The sequence below is a fragment of the Anolis carolinensis genome, chromosome 4 (genome assembly GCF_035594765.1).
Source record: "Anolis carolinensis isolate JA03-04 chromosome 4, rAnoCar3.1.pri, whole genome shotgun sequence".
NCBI lineage: Eukaryota > Metazoa > Chordata > Lepidosauria > Squamata > Dactyloidae > Anolis > Anolis carolinensis.
This window is the reverse complement of record NC_085844.1, coordinates 129,790,382-129,813,898: the sequence shown is the minus strand read 5'-3', so window position 1 is coordinate 129,813,898 and position 23,517 is coordinate 129,790,382. Positions and strand designations below refer to the sequence as shown.

General features: G+C 40.2%; 1 protein-coding gene across 1 annotated transcript; it reads left to right on the top strand.

The window, feature by feature from the left end:
- The first annotated feature begins 3,460 nt into the window (after positions 1-3,460).
- Positions 3,461-21,684, top strand: nphs2 (NPHS2 stomatin family member, podocin). The gene is made up of 8 exons (XM_003225458.4): positions 3,461-3,954; positions 4,301-4,404; positions 5,707-5,779; positions 7,262-7,344; positions 9,920-10,123; positions 13,626-13,681; positions 15,153-15,231; positions 16,700-21,684. Exons 1-8 carry the CDS (start codon positions 3,672-3,674, stop codon positions 16,970-16,972), a joined length of 1,155 nt encoding a protein of 384 aa, XP_003225506.2. The 5' UTR covers positions 3,461-3,671; the 3' UTR covers positions 16,973-21,684.
- Positions 21,685-23,517: the final 1,833 nt, after the last annotated feature.

Here is a 23,517-nt window from a genome sequence, read left to right as displayed (position 1 = left end):
TGGTGAGGTGGGATACCTTCCTTATCTTAGTTGGGGGACTGGTCAGGTAAGACGGCCCGTTAGGACCCTGCCTGATATGCCGCCTTCATGGTTAATCAGAGACCCCAACTTGTGGTTCTTTTTTGATAAGTGGGCAACAAACTATCACCCAGGAGGCTATCGATGTGTTGGAATAGGATACTTAACTTTCCCCGTTAGAGTTTATCATAAAACACGACTTAGACGTAAGCGAGACATAATCCAAACTGATCCTCTGGGACCAGAATGTATAGATGAAGTAATCATTAATAAGGCTTTGTCAGGCTCAGAAGCTTCTTGTGTAGGAGGAGGCTTGGTCACTGGCTTATTGACCCTGGGTGCCTACCCAGGGATTGTAGCCCAGGCTAATCGTAGAAGTGTTCTAGGCCTGACCTGCCGTCTTGAAAAGTCCATAAATGCCACTGGTAAAATTTTCCGGGAAATCCAGTCTGAAGTAGAAGAAATCAGCCAGATGGCCCTGCAGCATAAGCTGGCCCTTGACTACCTACTGGCGGCCAGGGGGGGTTTATGCGCCATGGTTAGAGGGCGTTGTGTAGTGAAATTTCATAACTTGAATAGTACTATTGAAGATGACATCGAGTCATTGCAAAAGTTAATTTACAATAATGTCCAGGAGGTAGGAGGTTGGTCTCCCTTCTCCTGGGTGACTAGCTGGTTACCCTCAGTAGAATGGTTGAAGGACATATTGTTGGTAGGGATTTTAGGATTGTTCATTGTTCTCATAGTTATGTGCTGCACTCCAATAATGATGCAAATGTGTACTAGGTGTGTCACACAATCTTTACCTGGAGAAAAGATAGCCATACTCCAAGCCAAGCGGGATTGGATGGAACCATAATGTTTTGCTTCAGCTTTTGTACACGCGCTTCGCAAAAAGAAAATGGGGGAGTGAGGCGGGAGGTTAAAGAACCCCAGGAAATGCCATATATGGGCAGAGATGGCGACGGCTAGCGACCCGGGTGCATAAGCTCACAGAAACATGTGATTTCTGGGAAATCACGTGTTTCTGAAGAAATGAAAGCCAAAGATAAACAAACTGCGCGTGCGCACGCAGGCGCTCTGAGTGATTGTGAACACGACACAGAAAGAGTGCGCCCGGGCCGCTGGTCAGCGCTGATTGGATGCAAGTCGAGCCGCGTCACAACTCTAAGCCAATGAATTTGCTTGTGGGCGGGCATAACCCGAACCCTGTAATGTGTATAAATATTTACTCAGCCCACCGCTGGGGGTTCTCCCTTTGGGAAGCACCGTGTTGTGCTAGGGGGAACCCCAGCGGCCGCTTGCCAATAAACTGTTTTTCTTGGAAAGACTCCAGTTGTCCGTCTTCAATTCCTCCCACTGCGCTCGCAAGGACTGTAGCACAAAGGTTCCGCTACATTATTATCTTACAGTTTTATATAAATATTCAAAAACATTTAACCTACTGATTCCTCAAATGATGCAATTTTATTAATATCTATTTTATTTTTGAAATTGACCCTTTGCATTTCCCACCCTCATCTTATACTCGAGTCAATAAGTTTTCCCAGTTTTTGTGGTAAAATTAGGTGCCTCGGCTTATATTCAGGTCGGCTTATACTCGAGTATAGTAATTGAACCAAACTTGGGACACAGGCCCATCGTGATCAACTTTAAATACTGGTGGGTTTTGGGGGGCCTGGCAGAAGATGTGTGAGTTGTAGGTCACCCACATCCGTGCTGCCATATGAATCCCATCTATAATGGATCTGGACCACACTTAGTACACATGCCCTTCATGATCTACCGTAAAATATTGTTGTATCTGGGAACCATGGAGTTGAAGTCCCCCACAGAATTCCCACCCACAACTAAAGACACGGTTTTCCTCCAAACCAGCCTACATGCCAGGCTGCATTCCCCAACATCCTTACCTCTTTGCTTGACAGGCTGGGGATGATGGGAGTTGCAGCTCAAGAAGAAGATTGAGCTGTCTCACCAGTTAGGAAGGCAGCCTCAAATTGCAGCCGGCCTGTCAGGAAGCTGACTACTTATGGCTACATAATGCAGGTCCAATGTTGCTTTCCAAACTGATTTTATTTTGGATTAAAACAAGCACTGAAACCAGGGCAAGGATACTTGAAAGTGGAGCCGGGATACCACATTCATGTAAACTCATCCTCAGGTGTTGTCTAACCAGGTGAAAGAATTGGTTGCCTCATCGCTGACAATGGAGGCCCAGATCACTGCCATAAGTAAGCAGGCCTTTTTTCATCTTCGCCAGGCAAGGAAATTGGCCTCCTACCTTTCGAAAGAAGCATTGGCAACGGTAATCCATGCAACAGTCACCACTAGGATGGATTATTGTAACGCCTTATATGCTGGCCTTCCGAAAACAAAAAACCAGAAGATCCGAATGGTCCAAAATGCGGCGGCCAGGCTGCTAGTGGGATCATCTATAAGATCCCATATTACACTGATTCTGAAACAACTGCATTGGCTACCAATAGAACATCGGATCTCTTACAAGATACTGATCCTGACATTTAGAGCTTGAAATGGCCAAGGACCCTTATATCTTAGGGACCGCCTCATTCTTTTTTTCCATCAGTGGTCACCTCGATCCTCCCAGGAAAATCTCCTATACGTACCGGGCCCTAGGGAGGTACACCTGGAAGCTATAAGGCGTAGAGCCTTTTTGACCTATGCTCCAGTTCTGTGGAACTCATTGCCTCCATATGTTAGAGCAATGTCGGAGTTGCGACCTTTTGGAAAAGCGCTCAAGACTTGGCTGTTTGGTTGTGCATTTAAGTAAATCAGATCTAATTTGCCAAATAGTCACTGTTGAATGTTTTTATGTTGAATGCTTTTATATTGTGGAATGATATTTTAAATTGTAAGTCGCTCAGAGCACTCTGGTGGAGAGTGACTAATTAAGAAATAAAGTGAAGTGAAGTGAATTATAATTCAAAATAAGCAAGTTTTTTAATTGAGCAACTACAGTAGAGTCTCACTTATCCAAGACTCGCTTATCCAAGGTTCTGGATTATCCAAGGTATTTTTGTAGTCAATGTTTTCAATATATCATGATATTTTGGTGCTAAATTCGTAAATACAGTAATTACAACATAACATTACTGCGTATTGAACTACTTTTTCTATCAAATTTGTTGTATAACATGATGTTTTGGTGCTTAATTTGTAAAATCATAACCTAGTTTGATGTTTAATAGGATTTTCCTTAATCCCTCTTTATTATCCAAGATATTCACTTATCCAAGGTTCTGCCGGCCCGTTTAGCTTCGATGAGTGAGACTCTACTGTACATTAAAGATGCTGTGTCAATGTACTCTGCAGCTGCCAAACGAACTAATGGGGAGAAAGTGAAAGCCTGATCACAAATGAAAAGTAATCAATTAATTTCTTAATGAACTAAATTTAAGTTTGTGAATGTATGCATTAATGTGTAAGATGCATGAGCACTGGGTTTTGTTGTTGTTGTTGTTACCATATCTGATTAACAGATCATCACTGTCCCAATAGCTCAATGTAAGCAGACACAGATTCTCTTCTGGTCACTCCCTCTATCCCTCCCTTTTGGACAGCATAAATTGCCAGGCAGCACAACTTCTCCCATTCTGACATAGAGGTATTTTTAACACTAGCTTCACAAAATGAAGGCAGAAAAGAAACCTCTGAGCAATTCTAGGGAGCCCCATGGGCGAACCAGAGAGCCTTCAGTTCCAAAAGGCAAGAAAGAAGCAGTGGAACGCAGGCGAAAAACTAGCAAAGAGAGGCAGAGATCTAATGAGAGGAAAGCTATGAAGGAGACCAGGAGCACCCTTGAAGGAGACAACCAAGTCCATACTTCCACTGTGGTAGATGTGGATGATGTGGTCTCATTTGAGGAGGAAACAGAAGTGATGGCCTTACTCGAAAGTGAGAAGGTAGAGGAAGGTAAGGAGACATGAGGATTTAATGCTGGAATAAGCAGGCTTTTGCGAACTTCATTAGCAAGGAATGTTTAGTTCATTAGGTTCCAAATATAGGATGCTCCACGAAGGTCTGGAGTACATCCTATGTGATTGTTTCCAGTACTTAGAACAGAAACGTGGATCTCTGTTTTGATCTATGGAAACTTGAGACTTGAACATATTTCGTTTTCAACCTTGCTTTTGAAATACTCTACTTCTTTCCCCCATTTCAGGCATCACCTTTTCTCTTTTCCTTTTCAGTAATGCAAGTAGGTTTAAATCTGGAAGAGACCGGTGTCATTTAAGAATCCTTTGCTCTTTCTTTTTAGGTTTGAAGTCCGCAGGCTTAGGAGTATGTGAGTGGATTCTTGTCCTCCTTTCTCTCCTTTTTATCATGGCCACATTTCCCATCTCCATCTGGTTCTGCATGAAGGTAAGGCTGTTCCTAGAAAGAAGCATGTGCAGGATCTATGCTTTGGTGATGCCAATATTTCAAGCGTAGTTCCATACATTCTAGATATAGTCGAACACAGGGTCAAAAGTATACAACATAGCAGATGTTGTTGGACTGCCATTCCTAGCAGCGCTGGCCATCATAACAAATGGTGAGTCCATAGGAGTCACAGTTCAACAACATCTACAAATCTACCCAATTCCCTTGCCTGCAGTAGATCATGAGCTTTGTAGGTTTAATGAATCATGTCTCATGCTAATACCTATGTGCCCATTTTGAAGATAGGAATGTCTACTATTATAAAAATGTTGGATTCTGTTTACATGTCCCCAAGGAAGGACAGGCTTTGATCTATGTACTTCTCAATTTTAACAAAGCAAATCAAGGCCAGTCCTACCATTAGGTGGCTACTTTAGGCAACAAACACTGATTCATAGAAGAGAGATATATGTGTGTCATGTAGCCTGTTGTGTTCCTTTTAAGCCAATCTTCTGTCATCATGTGTGGTGAAAAGTAGTGGCCCATTGTCAATATGGAGGCCATATTCAATTGCCACTAAATTTGAGGATCGTATATAGAACAGAAGAGTATGTGTACCAAGTTGGTGTCAGATCCATCATAAGTGGTTACAATGCTGCTTTCTGGATGTAGATCAGTGGTTCTCAATGGGGTCCCCAGATGTTTTTGGTCTACAACTCCCAGAAATCCCAGCCAGTTTACCAACTGTTAGGATTTCTGGGAGTTGAAGGCCAAAAACATCTGGGGACCCCAGGTTGAGAACCACTGATGTAGATGGACTGCAACTCCCATTATACTCTATCAGGCCCTTCCCCAAACCTTTCCAGAATTTTAAGATAGATCATGAACTTTATATGAACCAAATTTGGGGCAGATCCATTGTTGATAGGATTCACACAGCTCTATGACTACTCATCATCTTCTCTCAGTCCGCCCAAATTCCTCAATTGTTTTAAGTTGGATCATGATGGGTATGTGTTCCAAGACTGGTCCAGATCCATCAGACCATGTAAAAGCTGAGTTGTTGTATGTTTTCCGGGCTGTATGGCCATGTTCCAGAAGTATTCTCTCCTGACGTTTCACCAACATCTATGTACCTCACAACCTCTGAGAATGGAGAGAATACTTCTGGAATATGGCCATACAGCCCGGAAAACATACAACAACCCTGTGATCCCGACCATGAAAGCCTTCAACAACACATGTAGAAGCCTTTGTGGATTAAACATACATATAAATAAACATTGACATTTGTATATATAGATTGTACGGGAGTACGAGAGAGCCATTTTGTTTCGGTTTGGACGCATTCTTCAGGGAAGGCCCAAAGGACCTGGTAAGTACAGAGCAACGATTTCTCTTGTGACATCCTCCAGTTTGCTCTAAATATGATGTTCTGTTCAGTGTACACAAGCATCCACCCATCCCATTTTATATAAATTGGTTTTTTTGGGGAAAGAGGCTATTCCCTTATGGATGGAAAAAAACTGGCTGCTATACAAGGGACATACAGTGGGAGTTGTATGAGGCAGTCACCCCCACTTTTGCCCCTTTTCTTTTTTTCTTTTTCTCCCAGATACAATGAAATACAGCTGATAAACAAAGCAATAAAGCAATATCAGAAGTTTCAGAAATGACATCGTCTTTTCATGCTCGATACCTGTTTTCTGATGTGGCATCATCCATCTATTCAGTTAATATTGCTGTGTGCCTTCTAGTCATTTCTGATCTATGGCAACCCTAAGAGAAACCTACTATGGGGTTTTCTTAGCCAGATTTGTTCCTAGGGGGGTTTCCTTTGCCTTCCTATGAAGCTGAGAGATCATGACTTTCCCAAAGCCAACCAGCGAGTTTCAGTGGCTGCGCAGTGATTCAAACCCAGGTCTCCAACTTCATAATCGAAAACTCAAACCACTACAGAGCATTCTGTATAGTTGTACTTACGATATCATTCATTAGGTAAAGGTAAAGTTTTCCCCTGACGTTAAGTCCAGTCGTGTCCGACTCTGGGGGTTGGTGCTCATCTCCATTTCTAAGCCGAGGAGCCGGCGTTGTCCGTAGACACCTCCAAGATCATGTGGCTGGCATGACTGCATGGACCGCCGGAGCGGTACCTATTGATCTACTCACATTTGCATATTTTTGAACTTGGTTGGCTCAGTTATCATTCATTAGCCCAGGACAAATTACTATGTCAATAAAATTTCCCTTTCCATAGTAATTAAAAGGACAATTAGGTGAATGAGAAAGGAAATTTGGTCACATTTTTTCCCACTTTTGTTGGACTGTCCACACATCCAGTTCAAAGATCTCTCCATACACCTGATGAACTGAGAAAAGCAGGAAACAATGAGCGAAGCTATAGAAGAGAGGGCTGAGATATGAAACTGCATTATACAGTAGAGTCTCACTTATCCAAGCCTCGCTTATCCAAGCCTCTGGATTATCCAAGCCATTTTTTGTAGTCAATGTTTTCAATATATCATGATATTTTGGTGCTAAATTCATAAATACAGTAATTACAACATAAAATTACTGCGTATTGAACTACTTTTTATGTCAAATTTGTTGTATAACATGATGTTTTGGTGCTTAATTTGTAAAATCATAACCTAATTTGATGTTTAAAAGGCTTTTCCTTAATCCCTCCTTATTATCCAAGATATTTGCTTATCCAAGCTTCTGCTGCCCCGTTTAGCTTGGATAAGTGAGACTCTACTGTACCTGCTTAATGTACTGTGTTGTTTGACCCTCAGAAATCTGACTTTTCTTCACAACATCCAGTAAATAAGTGTTGCTGTTTCCTTCTACCTATCAGGCTTGTTCTTCCTCCTTCCCTGTCTGGACACCTACTACAAAATAGACCTTCGCCTTAAAACCTTAGAGATCCCTTTCTATGAGGTAAGCAAATCCGATTGTGTTCTCCCCATTTGTTCCTCTCTGATGCCTTTGGCAGGTGTCAACTGCACACATTATCTGGAAATCAGAGGCAGTTCTTACAAGGTATGCACACATAAAACTTAACTTGAGATTCTTAATTCCTAAGAACTGAAAGTTTATGAGTCAAACCTCAATTCAACTATGAGTGCACGACATAGTTTTGCACAACCTGCAGTGTCTTAGGCCTCTTCTACACTTCCCTGTATCCCAGGATTGGATCCCAGATAAACTGGATTATATGAGTCTCCACTGCCAGATAATCTGGGATAAAAAATAATCTGGGATCAGATCATGGGAGATAGGGGCAGTGTGGAAGGAGCCTTAGTCTCACCCCATTCCTCAATAATAAACAATAATCTATATATATAAAAGAGTGATGGAATCCTGGTGACCGCCAAAAGAACAAAACTAAACACCCCACAACCTCGAAAATTGACAACACAACCCATCATCCACACCTCTAGGTTGATACAACAAAAAGAAAAGAAAAATAAAGTCCTAATTAGAGGGAGAGGAATAATTGTTTTTATCCAATTGCTGCCAGTTAGAAGGCTAAGCTCCGCCCACTTGGTCTCCTAGCAACCCACTCACCCAGGGGATGGGCAAAGTTAGGCCTCACTTAGGCCTCTTCCACACTGCCTATAAAATACAGATTATCAGATTTTAACTGGATTAGATGGCAGTGTAGACTCAAGGCCCTTCCACACAGCTATATAACCCATTTATAATCTTATATTATCTGCTTTAACTGGATTATCTGGACTCCACACCTTTACCCTTTACCTTAACTACCACCAATTCCTCAATAATTTATTTCCCATACCACCATACTTCGCCACAGCAACGCGTGGCTGGGCACAGCTAGTATATTGTATATACATATAATATTGATAAAAATATAATGTAATGCAATATAATATGAATAATAATACAATATACCGTATATACTCGAGTATAAGCCAACCCGAATATAAGCCGAGGCACCTAATTTCACCAAAAAACCTGGGAAAACATTGACTCCAGTATAAGCCGAGATACCAATAAAATTACATTAATTGAGGCATCAGTAGTTTAAATGTTTTTGAATCTTTACATCAAACTGTAATTTAAGATATGACTGTTCAACTCTGATTAAATCATTATTTTCATCTTCTTCAATGTAAATGTGCTTATGTATCCTTTTAATAATAAGAGTGAAATAATAAATGTAATAATAATAATAAATGCAGTAAAATAATAAATGTAATAATAAATAGGGTAAAATAATAAATGAATTAATAATAATAAAAATAGAGTAAAATAAATGTAAAAGTAACAACAATAATAGAGTAAAATTATAAATGTAGTAGTAATAATAATAATTAATAGAGTAAAATCATAAATGTTAAAATACCAATAATAATAGAGAAAAATAATAAATATACCATATATACTCGAGTATATGCCAACCTGAATATAAGCCCACCAGGACCCTCACCCGAGTATAAGCCAAGGAGGTTATATGCTTTGGGATGTTCTTGATTTTTTTTGTTTTGTTGTCGGATTGTATGCAACGTGATGTGTTTGAGATATTGTAGAATGAGGAAAATGTGAGCTTGTACATTTGGATTGATAAATTAATAAAAACAAATTTTAAAAAAACAAGGTTTTTTTCAGTCCTAAAAAAGGGCTGAAAAACTAGGCTTATACTTGAGTATATATAGTAATAATATTAATTATATATTATTTATTACATGTAATATTACTGGTAATATAGCAGTATATTGGTGTGGTGCAATATGCTGGTATATAGTGCTAGTGTTGTGCTGTGCTAATGATATAATACACTGTATGTAAATATTATTTGTAAGCCGCTCTGAGTCCCCTTCAGGGTGAGAAGGGTGGGATATAAATATAGTAAATAAATAAATTAATTATTGTGGACATAATAAGAGACAGTGGGGTGTAGAAGCCAATGTGGCAGACTGACTTGTGCATTGGACCAGGGTTCAAATACTCACTCCGCCATGGAAACCCACTAGGTAACATAGGACAAATCAGACTAGTAAATAAATCTTACCAAAAAAAATTCCCTAGGACAGGACCACTGTAAGTGGGAAGTACATAACAATAACAACAATGATACTGACCTACTTTACAAACTATTGTGGACTCAGATCACATGTGTGTTGTACTTTGAACATTATACAGCTGTTAAGAATGGTTTATCCAGTGATTCCCAACCTTCGGGTTCCAGAGAATCACTCACCATTAGCTATGTGGGTTGAGGCTTCCGGAGTCCAACATCCAACAAGATCTGGGGACCTTTATGTCAGGAACCTTGATGTACTCTTCTTTTGTCTCCTGTTAGAATGAGCACTGTTCTCCTGTGCATTATATTACACCAACTCTAATATTTTACGTGAAGGCTGCCCAACCCAATCCATAGCCAATGCCAGATTTCCCAGTGTTTTCCCACTGACAGGATGATTTGCTCACTCACTTACCCATCCCGTTATGTTAGCTGATCACTTGCAATACCTTTTTCTTGCCCTAGGTCATAACCAAGGACATGGTGAGTCTAGAAATAGATACCATCTGCTACTATCGCACGGAGAATGCTACACTATTTGTGACCACCCTGGCCAATCTCTCTAATGCGGTCCGGCTACTAGTACAGACCATTGCAAAGCGTTTTCTGGCACATCGCTCTCTCACAGACATCCTGATGGAAAGAAAGTGCATCAGCCAGGAGATAAAGGTGGGCAGGTTTGGGATTTTGCTATGGTTCTACATGGCATTGCACAGAATGACAGGACTTCTCACTGACTTCTAGAAGCAGCACTAATGTATTGTAACCATTGGTGCCTTGTCATTGGATAATTTATTTTTCTTGCACGTAGTTTCACAATCCAGAAACTCAGAAGAACTACCTTGGTAAATCAGATCAAGAGACATTTCAAACAGTATTTCTTTTCCAACAATCACTAACCAGATACCTTTGAGAAGCTCATTCTTTATCCCTAAGGTAAAGGTTTCCCCTGATGTTAAGTCCAGTCGTGTCCAACTCTGGGGGTTGGTGCTCATCTCCATTTCTAAGCCAAAGAGCATGACTGCATGGAGAGCTGTTACCTTCCCACCTGAGTGGTTCCTATTGATCTGTTGGAGACTAGCCCGGAGGGGGAGTAAAGGAGAGAATTCCAGGAGAGCAATAAAACAAGCCTTTTATTAGTATCACAGCTGATGATAAGGCAAAACAGCCGTAGGTACCCACATTTTGTGGGTCTGTACCATGCAAATGGCCATTGCAGCATATGTGTAGCAAACAAGTAATTTATATCTCGGCTTATCTAGAATTGACCAATGGCTGAGGATCTTCCCAACCTTCCACACCTACTTGGCACAAGTGATACCAATGACCTAACTTGTTTACTCTGAGCTTTCTTCTCTCTCTGGAACTTCCTGAAGAAAGGCACCAGCCCACAAGAAGGGAGGGGCACAAGCCCTGTGTTGCACATACTACTTTTGGTTCATACAAAGTGCTTATATTGTCTATATAAAGGCTTTATGATATATGCAGAAGCAAAGCTATTTTAGGCAAAAGTTTACAATTTTCTGGCTTATGGTCCCTACAGATCTACTCACATTTGCATGCTTTCGAACTGCTAGGTTGGAAGAAGCTGGGGCTAACAGCGGGCGCTCACCCCGCTCCTCGGATTTGAACTTGGCAACCTTTCGGTCAGCAAGTTCAACAGCTCAGTGGTTTAACCCACTGCACCATCAAGGGCTCCCCTTCTTTATCCCTAGTATCTGTTAAGTGGAAATATAAAATATCTTAGGACCTATCAGAAGAAATAGGCTGTCCTGTTCCTAGGCCTTTAAGAGTAATTCAAATAAGTCAACAGGTAGTTATCTTCATATCATGAGAAAACAAGCCGGGATATGTAATTCCTCCATTGAGTTGGACTCAGTTGCATTACATCTTGCTCTTTTTCATAAACATACATAACAATATAAAAAGTAAAATTCTGTGTCCTTCTCAGTCATTTAGGGCCATTATAGCTTCTCACTTTACTTTCTTGAACACAATGGCTCTATAAACATAGGAAGTAGTTATCTAGCTACAAAGATAGCCAAAAGGGCTGGAACTTCATCACACTACTGTCAGTCCATGAATGGGCTTCATCAATATTCCGATTCAATGCAAGATAATTTTCTATGATGTACCAGTGAGTTAATTTTTTTTGAATGACAGGCTGCTACAAGGTCTCTAGGTTATACCAAAGCTAATAAATCTATCCGAGAGAACAAGGAATCCATCCCCACCCCATTTTTTAGTCTGTGATCCTACCCTACGCACTACACTTGACAACAGCATTCACAATGAAGGAAACTGTATAGCATTGCACACAGTAGTGTCACAAATGGAGATCACATATTCATAGCACATCATTTTGGATCACTGCAGACATACAATTAAAATACAGCCATAATATGGGGATGTAAGGGAACGCTAGGAGCCCCAGGTGGCACAGTGGGTTAAACCGTTGAGCTGCTGAACTTGCTGACCGAAAGGTTAGTGGTATAAAATCCAGGGAGCAGGGTGAGCTCCCACTGTTAGCCCCAGCTTCTACCAAACTAGCAGTTCTAAAACATGCAAATGTGAATAGATCAATAGGTATCGCTTCTGCGGGAAGGTAACAGCGCCCATGCTGGCCACATGACCTTGGAGGCATCTATGGACAACGCCGGCTGTTTGACTTAGAAATGGAGATGAGCACCAATCTTGAGTTGAACATGACTAGACTTAGTGTCAAGGGAAATCTTTACCTTTTAACCACTAAAAGTTTTTCTTCCACACCAAGGGCAAGCAACTGTGCCCCTCCGTAAACTGTAGCTCCCTGCATTCCTATGCTATTTAGGAATGATAGGACATGTTGGTCAAAAACAACTGAAGGAGAATTGTCCACTCCTCTTTTTTAGATCTTTAAAGAAACGGAAGTCTTTGAAGATGCCTAGGAGGCATCAATCTCAATTTGAGTAGTTTCTAAGGGCCCTTTTACGCTGCCATATAAAATCCAGATTCTCCACTTTGAACTGGATTATATGGCAGTGTACTCATATACTCCAGTTCAAAGCAGATAATGTGGATTATCTGATTTGATAATTTGGATTATATGGCAGTGTAGAAGGGGCCTCAAAACATTTGGGACACTGGTGTTTTTTAAGTCCCTTAAGGCAGACATGTCCAAAGTTTAGCCCAGAGGCCAATTGCGGTCCCTTTTCAAATTTCCACCGGCTCTGCCTCTCCAGGCCTTCCTTCTTCCCTCCCTTTTCTGGCCACAATTAAAGTCCTCCCAACAGATGGCCATGCTGCCTCTGCTGAAAAACCTCCAGAGAAGGAGAGTTCACCAAACTCTGAGGCAGCATATGCCACTGTCTGAAATGACTTGAAAGCACACAACAACAATCCTAATTGACTCTCTCAGCCAAAAGTAAGTGCACACTTCCCATTGAGATTGGTATATTTACGTTGGTTAAAATTATTTGTTTTATATAGTGTACTAGCTGTGCCCGGCCACGCGTTGCTGTGGTGAAGTATGGTGGTATGGGAAATAAAGTATTGAGGAATTGGTGGTAGTTAAGGTAAAGGGTAAAGGTTTTCCCCTCAAATTAAGTCCATTATAAATGGGTTATATAACTGTGTGGAAGGGCCTTGAGTCTACACTGCCATATAATCCAGTTAAAATCAGATAATCTGTATTTTATAGGCAGTGTGGAAGAGGCCTAAGTGAGGCCTAACTCTGCCTGTCCCCTGGGCTGAGTGGGTTGCTAGGAGACCAAGTGGGCGGAGCTTAGCCTTCTAACTGGCAGCAATGAGATAAAAACAATTATTCCTCTCCCTCTAATTAGGACTTTATTTTTCTTTTCTTTTTATTGTATGAACGTAGAGGCATGGATGAGGGGTTGTGCTGCCAAGTTTAGTGTTTCTGGGATGTGTAGTTTTGTTGTTTTGTCCTAGGCCGAAATTTCATTACTCTTTTATATATATAGATGGTTCTTTTATGGTTTTTCTGAACTACAAATAAGGCATATGCAGTATGCATAGGAATGCGCTTATTTATTTTTTTCAAACTATAGTCTGGCCCCCCAAAAGGCTGAAGGACCGTGAACTGGCCCTCAGCTTAAAAAGCTTGGGCACCCTGCCTTAAGGCTACTACCACATAAGGCTACTACTATTGACAAACCACTCTTTTTTACAGGTGGCTGTGGATGCCATCACCTGTCAGTGGGGGATCAAAGTGGAGCGCACAGAAATGTAGGTATGGAATGTATGATTTGTAGAAACAAAGGTAGCAAAATGACAGAAGAGGAAAAGATGTTATTTTAAGCAAGGAATAGGAGAATGTGGCTTTTCAGATGTTTTGACTTCAATCTGTTGCCCCATTTAACCTTTCACAATCCTTCATCTTTTAAATTGTTATCTTTTTATTGAAATGTTTACATAGCAGGTATGTATGTTTTGGTAATGTGCAGCAGCAACATTACCCTGATTTTCCCCTCTGTATCTTACCATATATCAAAGGTGGTTGCACTGTTGGTCTTCTGCAGCCACGAGTTGTCACCCACAGCAAAAAACAATAGCATTTGCAATTTTATGTAGGAAGCACTATTTTATTATTCCATTTTATATAATGAGACTTGAGATCCCGGATTTTGGTATTTATGGGGCTGGGGTCATGGTAGTGGTGTGCATTCGGGTAAAGATTGTCCCGTTTTGTTTTCAGCTTCCGTTGCAGGGCCCGATCTATTTTTGGAAGGTTGTTTTTGAATGTTTTGTGTTAAAGAAAGATAAAAAGCTTACATGCATGAAATTTTGGCTCCACAAGAAAGCAGGCTTTTGTGTCAAGCTGAGTTTTATGTGGGGAGGGGGGCTTTCTGTTACATACTTCCAAATAAATGGAAGACATGAAAGACACGGTAGAAACGGCAAGAACAAATTTTGCGCACATGTCAAAGTCACAGAGCCAAACCCCAACAGGGTTCATTGTATGCTATTTCTGTTTTAGTACTACTTAGTATGTGTTTTTTGGCCAAACATCTTGACTATTTTAGTTAACGTGAGCTTATTTAATTACTTTCTCTGTTATTTATTCTTGTGTATTATTTTTAGCTGAAAGGTCTTTGATATCTTGTTGGCTATCATTTTCATTTATGCAGCAAAAGCCACTGTGGCTGGTCTTTGCCTTGAAAAGGAATTCACTGAGTTTGTACAATTTCTTCTGCTCTTATACCATGTCACCATTGACAACCCTAAATCCAGTTACATGGTGCAGTGTGGTATCTTCCCATTAGTTAAGAGGTACAGCACTAAAACACTGGTTTTCGGGAGCTGCTAAATGCTCTCTTCTTGTTTTCTCTTGTTGCTACCACAAAAAAGCTACCAAGAGGAGCAATCATATAAAGTATTTTCACCTATACTCCCCCATGAAAGTACTTTTGGAAATTCCTGCAATCACTTCAAATTGCCTTCCCGGAATAGGAAGGAACAAAGCTGATGTGGAGGTAGTGCACATTGTCACTGGCAACACACACGTCTCTGTAGATCTTGTTGCTATGAATAGTGAGAGATAACAGTAGGATAATGGTAGGTCAAATATTCCAAATTTTCTATTAGTCAGCTTATTTTTTTTCCTTCTGCTGTAGCCCAAAGTCTATTCCTGAACTAGAGAATTGTTTCCAATTTGAAACAGTAGCCTCAGCCTTACGGATGTCCATTTCTATTTCAGCAAAGACATACAGCTGCCAGCCGAGCTTCGGGAATCATTGACCGCACAAGCAGAAGCCCAAAGACAAGCTACAGTGAGAGTAAGCCAATAGCACGATATTGCTTAGGATTTTTTTTAACTAGACCCTAAGGAAGGGGAGAGATGGCTTTCCTTCATTTTATTTGAATCAAATCACATTATTTTGATCTTATTTTGACACCCCCCCCCCCCGATGTATGTTTGGAAACAAGCAACTTCTGGTATGCTTTATTGATTCTCCAACCTAGCACTCCAAGATTCGCCCTTTCCCCTGCTGCTACCTCTGCCATCATGACAGGTTGTTTAATTCCTTTCCCCATACAAACAGAAGCATTTGCAGAGCCCATCTGCCTTATTCACCCTCCAGTCCAAACGGTGACAAAGGGCTGTTTGGCCACACAGAGCTGTACTGGGGATATTCCATTGAAGGTTTGGCAAAGAAGTTTCTTCATGCATCTCAGGGCCTTTCTACATAACCCTATAACCCAGAATCTGATCCAAGATTATCTGATTATCCCAGATTATAACCCAGTTCAAAACAGATAGTCTGGTATCAGATCCTGGAATATAGGGCAGTTAGATCCAGCCTCGGATAGGGAGCTCTGGCGCAGACTGGTCCATGAGGTCACGAAGAGTTGGAAACGACTGACCGAATGAAGAAAAGAGATTTAGCCTCGGATGCTTCTCTAATAAAATGAAAAGCTCTGCCAAAGCACGTTCCAAATCGTAGAACGAGTTGTGGGAAAAGTGTGTTAGAAAGGTAATTCCCTACATCTCATATTGTATGGGAATATGCCATCGGTTTAAATGCATATTACTGGTGCTTTAGTTCTTATTACTAACTCCAGTATTAGTTACTATGATTTAAATAATTGGTTTTAAAAAAAAACAGGGGTGGGGATAAAAAAACAATTGATTTTGGGACCTGAAGCTCAAAATTAAGCCTCCTGGAAAGGATTCTATGTAGCAGAAATCTGACAGTTTATTTGTTATACGAGCCCATTGTTGAGATTTTCCCATTTACATTTTACAAATCACGCTGATGACATTTAGCAAACTGCTGCATTCTTACCTTTTTTGTATGTTCTTCTCATCCACATAGGATGTGCAGTTATATTGATTTTCCATCAAAAGAAATGTTAGCACTAGAGTAGGTAGTGTAGACTGGTCAATTGCCATTCAGGCTTCTTTGGACCACTGTGCCTTTCATCAAAAACTTATTTCTAGGATCAAGCCTTGTTATTTTCCTGCTCAACCAAGCTATGCTATTTCTTCCTCTTCACCTATAGGGGAAATTACTGGCTTCTATGCATGATTGTCTTATTTGGACGGAAATAGAGCTAAGACAAACTAAAGGGTCAAAATTGACAAAGTGAATCTTGCAAAGGACATTTAAAGATGGAGACTTCAACTAAATTTTATAAAGAGCAGAGTCCATTTGAATTGTGCTTTTAGCTGAGGAGAAGCAATGTGTCAACATTACTGACGAGTCTGTTGTGGAAATATCCTTAAAGGGCCTTTCATTTTAGGTAATAGCTGCTGAAGGTGAAAAGGTTGCCTCTGAATCCCTGAAAATGGCGGCTGAGATACTGTCCCAGACACCGTCTGCAATTCCGCTCCGTTACCTTCACCTGCTGCAAAATATGACTGCAGAAAAATCTTCCACTTTTATTTTACCATTACCTTTAGATGTTCTGAATCTTGCATCAGGCGTGACCCCAAAATCCATAGGTTGCAGTCCGTCTTCAGATGCTCCCAACCACCCAGAAGCGCCAAAGGATAAGGATTCCCCCATGCTATAGGGATTCTGCAAAATTCTGGGGGATTCAAATTTCAAGCTTTGTCTCCTGGTGATACAATTGAATCCTTGACTGTTTTTAATCGCTTACCAGTTAAATCTGTTGCATAAATTTTAAAAACACTTGAAATCAAAGACTCATTTACATATTGTTATGCATTATACCAAGCAGTATGCAATGAAGAAAATAGTGAGAAAAGATACATCCTAAGATGTTAAGATAGTCTTTGAGCGAAAGGAGGACTAACTTTTCAGCATCCTGAGATACATCTTTTTTCTTTTTGTTTCATTGGTTGCTCTCCAGTTTTTGATTGCAACATCCACTCTCAATTATATACATTTATCTTGTACTAGCGGTACATGCATTACTGTGGCCCAGTCTGGTTAGGTAAAACATCCAGGCGTTCCCTGGGCAACATCCAAGGAGGGAGGAAAAGGGGTGGGAACCAGGCTGCCTCTGGGCATGATCAGAGCGCTCTCTCTTACAGGCCTGGTCCAACTTGGGCCCTCCCTCCAGGTATCTTGGACTTCAACTACCACCATTCCTAGCAGCCTCAGGCCTCTTCCTATTCCTTTTCGCTTTCTTTTTCCACGTAAGAGGCTGAAGGTCTTCATGAGGGAAAAAAAAGACTTGAGGAATCAGTTCTCCATGCACTGTTCAGCCCCACCCGCACCATTTGCTAAAGGGTGGAAACTACTTAGCTGTTGCTAAGGTTAGGGGCCATCTGTTACAATGGTTGCTAAGGGAGGAGAGGAGTGCTTGGCCGTTGCTAAGGGGAGGAGTCGTCTGTTAGCACAGTAGCTAAGGGTGGAGGTGACTGATTAGCTGTTGCTTTTGGGTTTGTTTTTACCTTTCTCAGGTGTGTTAGGTTTGTGAGAGTAGGCTTAAAACACTCGCCATGTCAAATGCTATGTTGTATCCAAATTTCAAAGCCATTGGTGGAATAGTTGGGAGATATGATGTCCCTAACGAATGGACATTACATTTTTATTTATATAGATATGTTTGCACTGACAGGCAGGTAGTGTAGTTACCCAGCTTTAAAATCTTTAATGTGTATTTAATGCTCACTGTGGTATAGTAGACACTAATCAGTTTTAAATATGGAAAGTGGAATTCAAATCCTTATTCAACCAAAAATCTCAGGATAAACATTGATTGGATACTCACTTTCTGCTTCATAAGGTTCTTGGGGGAATAAAATGATGGAGAATCATACACGTTTCTTTATGTCACAGGAAGAGAGCTAAACAACAATGCATGGGTCCTCAGAAATAATTTAAACCAGCCTTGCCTTTCCTATTTTCAGTTCATTAAATTCTTCATCTCTGTCTTCCAGCTCTAGGATCCCATTATTCAATCATCTGTCTATCTCTCTATCATAGAGGGTTGGACTGGGTGCCTCTTGGGTTTCTTCCAACTTTAGGATCCCATGATTTAATCATCTATCTATTCATCCATCCATCCATTTTAGAGGGTTGGCTGGACTGTCTCTGGAGTCTCTTCCAACTCTAGGATTCCACTTTTCAATCATCTGTCTCTCTGTTTATCTATCTATATTAGAATGTCCAATTGGATAACCCTTGCAATGGTAGGACTTTATGATTCATCCTGTGTCGACAAGCTAGCCCCAAATCTCAGGCGCACCATCCCTAGACACACTGCACAATATGAAGATGAGGAGAAGCAGTGTTGGCGAATGATGAAGGGTCACCAAAGCAATGATAAGTGCTCTCTGGGAATCACACTAAGGTACTAATCTATACCCACCCAAGATTTTGGATCTGGACACAGCATGTCCAGCTTGAATTGGCTGAACCATTTGCTCAGCACAAATGAAGTTTGGGAACTTGCTGTAAAAGCTCTTTGGCGTCTGTTGATTTAAATTGTTAATTATGTCAAGGAGTATGTCTTACGTCCTTAATGACGGCAGTTGTACCAACTCCTTCCACAAAGGGTCAAGGAATGTGTATGAGTGGGCTCATTTAAAACCAGCTGCAGCTCACTCAGCATGTTTCAAAATTGTTTCAGTATCTAGTTATGTGTACATTTCTAATCCATATGATTTTACAAAGGAAAACAAGTTGGTGATTGCAAAGAAAATAGAGAGCAATAGTCATGCATAGTTCCTAGTACTCCAAATCAAGAAGTTCCATCACTAAACCTTGCGGTTTCCCTTAGCTAGTTCACTTTCAGTCCAATGTAAGTTTTTTTTTTGCTGTTCCTAACCAAACAGATATAAGAACTTATGAGTACAAAATTACAAAGAGGAAGTGTCATTTTGAACAACAGAATAAAGTAAAAAAAAACCCTGATATATGTATACCAAACTGATATATTTTCAATAGCAAGAAAACTTTTCAGCACTTGATTTTAAGATTATAGAGCTCTTCATTTGGAGTTCTGGTTTTATAGCAGTATCAGTTTTTGTTGTCACATTTTAAAATATGAGCTTGTTAAGTACGCATACCACCTCTGGAGCCTTTGGATAACAAACCAGACTGTTATAGTTTTAACATACTATCAGCAGACAATATTTGCCAAATGGTTGGTTGCCAAATCTTTATTGTTGTTTTCAAAATATCCCAAAGGTGGGACCACTGTCAGGGCTATAGGACAAAAAAGGGAACACATCATATAATTGAATGGTTGAATAAAGGCACTTGTAAAGCTTTGATGGAAATTATGGGAACTGTGCTATGAGTGGAGGGTTTCTTCCACTATTATATTTTCCTCTCGTGATTTTTTTTTTTTACAAATATGGAGTTAATGATTTGTACATGTATATAAACGTGAAATTGTCTGTGACCTTGTGGCACACACACATCTTATTATTATTATTATTATTATTATTATTATTATTATTATTATTATTATTATTATTTGCACATCCCGCTTTTTCTCTCCATAAGGAGACTCAAAGTGCCTAACATTAAAAGCATTGTAAAAACAATGGGGCATTTTGCTGGACCAATCCCTATTGGATCAATCCCATTCTCAAAGGATATGTTTATCTTTGCCATTCCTGTGGCAGTTTTCATATTTACATCTTTGGAAATAAAAAAAGAATAATCAAAGATTGGGATGAGCTCCTATATTTAATATGCCATAAACCTTGGTTACAGCAATATTCCTTACAGGAGTTCTCAAATAATCCTCAGCAGGGTTCCTTATGCCACCATTTCAACATACAGTAGAGTCTCACTTATCCAACATAAACGGGCAGGCAGAACGTTGGATAAGCGAATATGTTGGATAATAAGGAGGGATTAAGAAAAAGCCTATTAAACATCAAATTAGGTTATGCTTTTACAAATTAAGCACCAAAAAATCATGTTATACCACAAATTTGATAGAAAAAGTAGTTCAATTCACAGTAGAAATTACTGTATTTACGAACTTGGCACCAAAATATCATGATGTATTGAAAATACTGACTACAAAAAAGCGTTGGATAATCCAGAATGTTGGATAAGCGAGTGTTGGATAAGTGAGACTCTACTGTACTTGGTTCAATTATATCAAAGGCTCAGGTGCCATGGCTTCCCACAAGTGTCTCTGGAAAAACAGTCATCTGAGACTTATATAGCAAATATTCCCACAAGGCGAATCTTGAGTTTTAGCCGATCTGAACAAATGTCAAAACTCTCTTGTGGCCAGTAAGCTGAGTACATGCCAGAAAAGCAAGGGGTCTTGGGGTACACCTCTCATCTGAGTATGCTTCTGTTTGTATTGATAACTCTAGCAAGTTGGGCCTCAGACCTCTTCCTGGGTATATTTGATCTTCTGATTCCTAAAATGGCATTGGTTTATTATTACAGCATGTAAAAATGAGTTGGTGTGTGTGTGAACAGGAAAACTGCAAAGCAGCAAGCTGATTGGCTGGGCCAACTTAGCCTGGGAGTTTTGGATACAGTTACAGGTTTCTGCAGGAGCTCGGTTTTCTAAAGTTTTTGTTCCTAGGCTGCTGGAAATAGACATTTTGTATGGACATCTAAAGGACTATTTGAATCTCTCTTAAAAGGACATTGTGTGAGTTGATGCATCTGCTCATATGAATGTGATGAGGAAGTATTGGAAAATAGATATTCACATATATTGTATGTAATAAGCACACTGAAATATAGAAAAATCAGACTCTCTTTGTACCAGGCACTCAGACGCAGGCACAAAGAAGTTGCAAGGGGTTTGTGTAAATGCACAAGCTGGTAGGACAGGGAGGAGAAGGGAGGCCTGTTATCTATATATTACAGTGTGAGATGGTCCCTGGTACAGCTAATGCAGGGAGAGTGGACTTCTCTTCCCTGACAGGTCAAAACCAGGCCCCTTGATCAATGTCTATAGCTGAACCCTAGTTATCTGTAACTTCCTGCAAGCTGCTTTTAGAGTGCTTAGAAAGGAAAATGCTGAGACATGCATATATATGCCCATGTATGTAGACATGTGAAGTGACATAACTGATGACAAGATGTATGTAGGAGCATGTTTCTTTGTTTGCCTGTATTTGAAGATGTATAAAAGGGAAAGTCAATGCCTTTATCCTCACTCTGTTTGCTTTTGGAGGAAATTCCACGCCAAGGTCTCAGCTGAAAATAAAACTGTACTTTTCGGCCTCAACAAAGGATCACTCTTGGTGTTATCTCTCCTATCAGCCACAACAAATGTATATATGTTGCTCTGCATTTTAAAGAGTAAAGTTCCTGTTATTTGCTGTTCATCTGCATGGCATATATTTTCTTTGGCAAGACAGTGTGTGGACTGGTCAAGTGTGAACTACGCGTGATTTTTCTTTTGGCACACAATTTTCTCCAGCTTTATTTTTTGAGATACAGAACATGTGCCATGAACCACTTCATCTGTTTGCCCATAGAAAATCATGATAACCATAACTAGAGCTGATGTGTAGTAGTAGCCACATGCCACAGTATCTCAGAGGTGAGACAATTCACAATGTGTTAGACACACAATTGAAGATTATGTTCAATTGTTGCTGCAGTATTCCCTCTACTGGTCCTTCTAATATATTTTAACAAACAGTGATTGGCGCTGATAAGAGACTTTGGGAAGTTCCTCTGTTGAAAGGTGAATGTGCCTGTCATCTGCCAAGGTTCAAAAACTGCTGTAGAAAACAAGTATCTGAAAGCATTCTCAGATGGACTGGCACGGAAAAAGACCAAGAAGTGGGCTCCTGCACCCGTAAATTGTTTCAGAGTACATCTTGGTACACTATCATCCCAATAACTTAACAAAATATTGGGCAAAGGGAACAGAATATATTTCACTGTAATGATAGGAAAGGATTAAGTTTATATGTAGCTGAGATGCTGTATCTCAGCTGGCATATAAAGAATTGTTAGGGGTGTAGGCAACAATAATGAAATAGGTCAGTGATTCTTAACCTGTGGGTCCCCAGGTGTTTTGGCCTACAACTCCCAGAAATCCCAGCCAGTTTACCAGCTTTTAGGATTTCTGGGAGTTGAAGGCCAAAACATCTATGGACCCACAGGTTGAGAACTGCTGGAATAGATGAAAGGAAAAGACTGGCAGCTACAAACAGCCTATGTCTGGTAGCTGGAGGGTCAAAGGTGGCAACCTTGTCCTTCTATTGCCACTGCCCTGTGTAAATGGTGAGAAAATAACACTGCTCACATTATGAGCAGACCAGCAGCGTGTTGCTTTAGGATCCTAGCTTTCATGCTGTTCAATCATATCTTTAAAAGTAGGAGGGCCGGAGCCAGGGTGAACATTTTGGGGGAGATAGACTGAGATGCTCCAATATGAGTTGGTGTAGAAAGCAGAATCAAGTTAGTGCTAAAAATATAAGGAGCTTTACAAACATAGGAAAGCTGCTACTCGTATATTATGTGTTGTCAAGCAGCTAAATAACCTGCCATTGTCTGCTTCCCAGACTACTGTGAAAGTGAACTGATTCACCTTGTCTACAATAACAAAATAACAGTATTGTATATACAGTAGAGTCTCACTTATCCAACATAAACGGGACGGCAGAACATTGGATAAGTGAATATGTTGGATAATAAGGAGAGAATAAGGAAAAGCCTATTAAACATCAAATTAGGTTATGATTTTACAAATTATGCACCAAAACATCATGTTATACAACAAATTTGACAGAAAAAGTAGTTCAATACGCAGTAATGCTATGTAGTAATTACTGTATTTACGAATTTAGCACCAAAATATCACGATATATTGAAAACATTGACTACAAAAATGTGTTGGATAATCCAGAACGTTGGATAAGCGAGTGTTTGATAAGTGAGACTCTACTGTACTTCTATGTATTTTTTTCTATCTTCCACCTTGTTCTGAAAAAATGGTGATGCAGGTTTTTAACTTCATTTCAGAGAAGCAGGAAAAGGATAGCTTCCACCTTTTAGAAAGAAGGTCAACAGTCATTTCAGGAATTATTTTTGCAGTCACTACAGACCATTACTGGTTCTGCAATTGTTAACCATATTTAAACAGTTCAAAGACTATGAATGACTACTGATACTTTTCACAATATTGTCTCATCATTTGAACAT